Source organism: Phacochoerus africanus, chromosome 14 (assembly GCF_016906955.1).
Source record: "Phacochoerus africanus isolate WHEZ1 chromosome 14, ROS_Pafr_v1, whole genome shotgun sequence".
NCBI classification, from domain to species: Eukaryota; Metazoa; Chordata; class Mammalia; order Artiodactyla; family Suidae; genus Phacochoerus; species Phacochoerus africanus.
This window is the reverse complement of record NC_062557.1, coordinates 20,387,235-20,393,777: the sequence shown is the minus strand read 5'-3', so window position 1 is coordinate 20,393,777 and position 6,543 is coordinate 20,387,235. Positions and strand designations below refer to the sequence as shown.

Here is a 6,543-nt window from a genome sequence, read left to right as displayed (position 1 = left end):
GCCGAATGAATAAGGAAGTGCCATCACCAGAACTCACTTCTCATTGGAACCGAGAGAGTTCGTGGGCGGAGCAGGTTGTTTTGGCGCCTGCGTAGTGCTGCTAGCGGGCTAGCGAGTGGCGGCTTTGCTGGCGGGAGCTGCTGCAAGGCCCGCGCCTGAGGAGCGATGCCGAGGGAGATCATCACCCTACAGTTGGGCCAGTGCGGCAATCAGAGTGAGCGAACTTCCGGTCCTTCCACTAGCCAGGTTTTTTATTGTCTATGGTATCTCGCTGTGAGATCCTGGACTCCATCTGCCCTTCCCAGAGTCGTAGTTCTCCGAAGGCGGGACATGCCTGACCCAGTGCCCAGTTGCCCAACCCCGAAAGGCCCTCCCCTGCGGGGTCCCTGACATATAGCCCTTTCCTCTGACACGGGATACCCCCGAGGATTGACCTCCTATCCCTGGTCCCAGGCGCTCAGGCCCCCAGCTCCTCGTTGGAACCTGCCCAGAACCAGATATCCTCTTTCTCCCCCGCCCGCCCATGCCCCCACCCCCAGTTGGGTTCGAGTTCTGGAAACAACTGTGCGCCGAGCATGGCATCAGCCCCGAGGGCATCGTGGAGGAGTTCGCCACCGAGGGCACTGACCGCAAGGACGTCTTCTTCTACCAGGTGCCCCCAGCAACTTGACCAGGGCTGGCAGTGGCCCAGGGGGCCCGAACGGAAGGGCAGTGGCTTGGTACTAGGAAGCCCGTTGAACAGAGTGGCCAGGGCGGCTGGCTTGAGGGGAGGGAGGGCGAGCAGGAGCCAGAGTTGGGAGGACTGGAAGACTGGGCGGGCCGAGCTGACTGTGCCCCCTCCTGGACTCCCCTTGACAGGCGGATGATGAGCACTACATCCCCAGGGCGGTGCTGCTGGACCTGGAGCCGCGGGTGATCCACTCCATCCTCAATTCCCCCTATGCCAAGCTCTACAACCCAGAGAACATCTACCTGTCGGAGCATGGAGGAGGAGCTGGCAACAACTGGGCCAGCGGATTCTCCCAGGTCATTTGCTGTTACTCCCTGGCAGAAGAACCCCATTCTTGTGATTTTCTAGAGAGAGATGAAGCCAGATGGAGGATGTAAGAGTGTAGAAAGAAAGAGACATGAGCTAAGAAAAGTTCTTTTTTCTAAGCCATCTATGTAACATTAAGAGACTGCATTAGCAAGTGCTGTGGGCCAGGCCATACTAAATGCTTTTACCTTTAGTAACTTATTTAAACCTTCCAACAACCCTATGGGTAGGTACTATGGGTCCACAGTCTCTGGTTTTCCAGAATTCAAAACACTCTGAAACCAGCTAACTATTCATTTAGCAGCAAAACCAGATCTCCATGGAAGCAGGCTAATTTATAGTTTCTGTCCAACTTGTTATCATTACTCACACCTGTCATTGCAGAAATATTAATGTATCTGATTGGCACCCCTTCAGACCCCCACTGGCATTTTTCTTAGCATGTGTTATTCACATCATATGGCCTTCCTTGAGACTGAAATATCTGAATTCAGAAACGTAACTGGAGTTCCTGTTGTGGCGCAGTGGTTAACGAATCCGACTAGGAACCATGAGGTTGCGGGTTCGAACCCTGCCCTTGCTCAGTAGGTTAATGATCCGGCGTTGCCGTGAGCTGTTGTGTAGGTTGCAGACGCGGCTCGGATCCTTTGTTTCTGTGGCTCTGGCGTAGGCCGGTGGCTACAGCTCCGATTAGACCGCTAGCCTGGGAACCTCCATATGCCGCGGAAGCAGCCCAAAGAAATAGCAAAAAGACAAAAAAAAAAAAAAGAAACGTAACTGACCCAAAGAATTGTAGGTAAGATACTGTGGACCTGTGTAAATACCTTTATTAGACAGATGAGAAAACCGAGGTATATAGAGATCAAGTAACCTGTCCAGAGTCACTCGGCTAACTAGGCCTAAAGCTCACATAGGAACCCAGGCAATCCGGATAGAGAGGGCCTGCTCATAACCACAGTGGAATATTCCCTTTTCAATGCAAATAAAAAGGGAGTTCCCACTGTGGCACAACGGGACTGGTGGCATCTCAGCAGCACCAGGATACAGGTTCAGTCTCTGGTCCCTGAACTTCATATTCTGTGGGACAGCCAAAAAAAAAAAAAGAAGAAGAAGAAAAGGCAGGGAGTTCCCATCGTGGCTCAGCAGTAACAATCCCAACTAGTATCCATGAGGACATGGGTTCAATCCTTGGCCTCGCTCAATGGGTTAAGGATCCAGCGTTGCCATGAGCTGTGGTATAGGTTGCAGATGCGGCTTGGATTCCGTGTTGCTGTGGCTGTGGTGCAAACTGGAAGCTGCTGTAGCTCTGATTCAACTCTTAGCCTGGGAATCTCCATATGCCGCAAGTATGGCCCTTAAAAGGCAAAAAAAAAAAAAAAAAAAGCAGGACCACTGTGCTCCAAAAAAGAACTCTTAGGTGCCATAAGGAGATTCGAGGATGGCTATCCCGAGGTCACAGCCCTTATCCCATATTTCTGTCCCACGATGACACACACCCCTGCCGTGTCTATACAGGGAGAGAAGATCCATGAGGACATTTTTGACATCATAGACCGGGAGGCAGATGGCAGTGACAGTCTAGAGGTGAGCATCTCAGGAATGCTGGTGGGAGCTGACGTGGGGAAGGCTCAGCAAAACCCTTTAGAGGCCCCCTGTTAGGTATGAGACCCTCCCATGTACCTTTTGCATTGAACAGAAGCCACAGGGCCTTGCTAGAGACAAGGCAGGGTCTCCTAAGCTGTATTGTGTTGGGGAGGGGAAATGGAAGAGAGGTCCGGGGAAGAGCGGAATCCAAGAAATGAGATGGGTTGAGTTTGAAGTCCTACCCCTAGATACCTAGATGCTGACTGCCACTTCCCCATGTAGGGCTTTGTGCTGTGTCACTCCATTGCTGGGGGAACAGGCTCTGGCCTGGGCTCCTACCTCTTAGAACGGCTCAACGACAGGTAAGTCTGTGTTTTGAGGGGCTGGGAGGACTTGGTTCCCCGGGTGACTTGGAGGCCCTCCAGACAAATCTTCCTATCCACTGGAGCAGGAAAGGGCCCTTCTACTCCCTCCTGCGTTAAGGGAGAGCAAGTACAATGGTCAAGAACCTGATCACATTCCCAGTGGCTGGAACTGGAGTCTTGCACCTAGACTTGAGTGAAGATTCAAGGAGTATGGCCAATTGGAGTTAAACCCTAGATCCTAAGATGTCTCTCTGCCCTTCCCCTCTTTGGGTTACAGACTTCCAAAAGTCAAGATTCCCTTCTCTGCCATCCGGTGACCCCACCCCAATTTCCCCATTCAGATTTAGCTACTTCCTGACCATTGTTGGGAGCCCCAAGCTTACCAAGCTTCCAGTCTGGTGCCCTTGACTATCCACTCTCAAACTCCACTAGGTACCCCAAGAAGCTGGTGCAGACTTACTCAGTGTTTCCCAACCAGGACGAGATGAGCGATGTGGTGGTCCAGCCCTACAACTCGCTGCTCACGCTCAAGAGGCTGACCCAGAACGCAGACTGTGTGGTGAGTCCCGGATTTTACCTTTCTCCACTCCCAACCCCCCATTTCATCATTTTCGTGCATTTTTTTTTAATTTTAACTTTAATTTTTTGTCTTTTTATGGCTGCACCCACAGCATATGGAGGTTCCCAGGCTAGGGGTCAAATCAGGGCTGTATCTGTTGGCCACAGCCACAGCCACATGGGATCCGAGCCACATCTGTAACCTGCACCACAACTCATGGCAACGCCAGATCCTTAGCCCACAGAGGGAGGCCAGGGATCGAACCCACGTCCTCATGGATACTAGTCGGCTTCGTTAACCACTGAGTCACAACAGGAACTCCTCATGCATTTTTAAAAGTGCACTTTGAACCTTCCTATGCAAGTCCCTCTGTCCGTGAGGCGCCAAGCAAATTAAGCTTCAGAACCCAGACTGAGGCAGAGCACCTGTTCTTTCTTCCCCATAAATCTGTCCCTCTCCTGTCCCCCCAGGTGGTGCTGGACAACACAGCCCTGAACCGGATCGCCACAGACCGCCTGCACATCCAGAACCCGTCCTTCTCCCAGATCAACCAGCTGGTGAGCACACCCCGCACACCCCCCACACCCCCCCCGCCCCCCCCGCGCCTGGACCCCTGTGGACTGGAACCCAACCCCGCCTTGCTGGAGCACCGCCCAAGGAAGCCAGGACCCCCGGGCCAAGGCCCGTGACACGAACCCCGCCCCCAGGTGTCCACCATCATGTCGGCCAGCACCACCACCCTGCGCTACCCCGGCTACATGAACAACGACCTCATCGGCCTCATCGCCTCGCTCATCCCCACACCGCGGCTCCACTTCCTCATGACCGGCTACACCCCGCTCACCACGGACCAGTCGGTAGGAGCAGCCCTCGGGCCCAGCAGGCCCTGACCCGCCTTCCTCTTCTCCTCTCCCTGCTGCGCCCGGGCTGCCCCTCGCAGCCCCCAGACGCCCTGGGCTCGGGGACCGGCACAGGCACAGGCGGGGCGCCTTCCTGGCTGACCTGCACTCCTCTTCCCTCTGCCCGAGGCTCCCCGCAGGGCCTGGGCTGGGCTGTGCGCGGGCTGCTCCTGCTCCTGCTCCTGCTCCTGCTCCTGCTCCTGCTCCTGCCAAGGGCGGGGGCTGCTGAGCTCGGGAGGGCTGACATCCGGACCCCACAGCAGAGGCTCTGGGTGCCCCTGAGTCTGAGGACAGTCCCCAGCGAGAGCAGACCACCCCGAGTCTGACGGGGACACGTGGTGCCCGCTCCCCTCTGTCCGTGCGTCTCTGGGCTGCGCCTGAGTGCTGGCCTGGTCCCCGGGGCCCCCTGTCCTCTCAGGTGGCCAGTGTGAGGAAGACCACGGTCCTGGACGTCATGAGGCGGCTGCTGCAGCCCAAGAACGTGATGGTGTCCACAGGCCGGGATCGCCAGACCAACCACTGCTACATCGCCATCCTCAACATCATCCAGGGGGAGGTGGACCCCACCCAGGTAGGTGCGGCCCCTTCGTTCTACCCCCGGAGCCCACAGGGGTAGAGGAGAGGCTACCACCACCACGCCTGTGCCCGCCCCAGGTCCACAAGAGCCTGCAGCGGATCCGGGAACGGAAGCTGGCCAACTTCATCCCCTGGGGCCCAGCCAGCATCCAGGTGGCCCTGTCGAGGAAGTCGCCCTACCTGCCTTCTGCCCACAGGGTCAGCGGGCTCATGATGGCCAACCACACCAGCATCTCCTCCGTGAGTCTCATAGTTTGCACCTATTTTCCCATAATCATTGTCCTGGTTGTGCCTCACCTTTCAGCATCCTTACTATCTCTGCTTCTGGCTTTTTTTTTTTTTTTGTCTTTTGTCTTTTAGGGCCACACCCACAGCATATGGAAGTTTCTAGGCTAGGGGTCAAATCGGAGCTGTAGCCACCAGCCTATGCCACAGCCACAACAATGCCAGGTCCAGGCTGCATATGCAACTGCACCACAGTTCACGGCAATGCCAGATCCTTAACCTGCTCAGTGAGGCCAGGGATTGATCCCCTGTCCTCATGGACACTAGTTGGATCCATTACTGCTGAGCCACAACGGGAATTCCTGGCTTTTTCTTTTTTAATGGCTGCACCTGCAGCATATGGAAGTTCCTGGGCCAGGGACTGAATCTGAGCTGCAGGTGTGGCAATGCCAGATCCTTTAACCCACTGCGCTGGGCCAGGGATTGAACCCACACCTCCACAATGACATGAGCCCCTGCAGTTGGCTTCTTAACCCACTGCACCACAGCAGGAACTCTGTGCCTTGGCTTTTTTTACTGTGGAGATTGCCCAGAAATGGTTCCCTGGCTCTCAGCCATGCTGTTCCTTGACATTCTATGACCCCTGCTTTCTGCACACCCCAAGCTCTTTGAGCGGACCTGTCGCCAGTACGACAAGCTGCGGAAGCGGGAGGCCTTCCTGGAGCAGTTCCGCAAGGAGGACATCTTCAAGGAGAACTTTGACGAGCTGGATACTTCCAGGGAGATTGTACAGCAGCTCATTGACGAGTACCACGCAGCCACACGGCCAGACTACATCTCCTGGGGCACCCAGGAGCAGTGAGTCCCCCAGGACAATGACCCTCATCTGCCTTACTGGTTGGCCCAGGCCCCACCTGACTGACCACCCCCTCAGAGCACAGATCAGGGACCTCGCACTTCTTTCTTACACACACACACACACACACACACACACACACACACACACGCACGCACGCTCTCTGTTGGCCTGGGGACACATTCACTTCTCCTCTTACGAGACTATTTATGTTTAATAAAGCACTGGATGTAAATGAAGTCATTGGTCTTTTTGAAGACTTGGAGAACTGGGAAAGGGGGTCCCTCTTCTTTCTCCATCATTCTGATCGGGTCTTCCTCTACTCCCTACACCTTCAACTCCGAGCAGCCTCCCCTGGCTTTTCCTTCTCTTGCCTGATGCTGGAGAACATGGGTGGGGTTGACTCACCTAAGACATTCCTTTTTGGGGTAACAAGGCCCACA

General features: G+C 55.1%; 1 protein-coding gene across 1 annotated transcript; it reads left to right on the top strand.

Annotated features, from left to right (window-relative positions):
- The first annotated feature begins 78 nt into the window (after window positions 1–78).
- Window positions 79–6,339, top strand: LOC125115111 (tubulin gamma-1 chain). The gene is made up of 11 exons (XM_047758905.1): window positions 79–214; window positions 540–652; window positions 859–1,026; window positions 2,552–2,620; window positions 2,903–2,982; window positions 3,418–3,544; window positions 4,015–4,101; window positions 4,252–4,401; window positions 4,862–5,014; window positions 5,098–5,259; window positions 5,909–6,339. Exons 1-11 carry the CDS (start codon window positions 166–168, stop codon window positions 6,104–6,106), a joined length of 1,356 nt encoding a protein of 451 aa, XP_047614861.1. The 5' UTR covers window positions 79–165; the 3' UTR covers window positions 6,107–6,339.
- The last annotated feature ends 204 nt before the right edge of the window (window positions 6,340–6,543 follow it).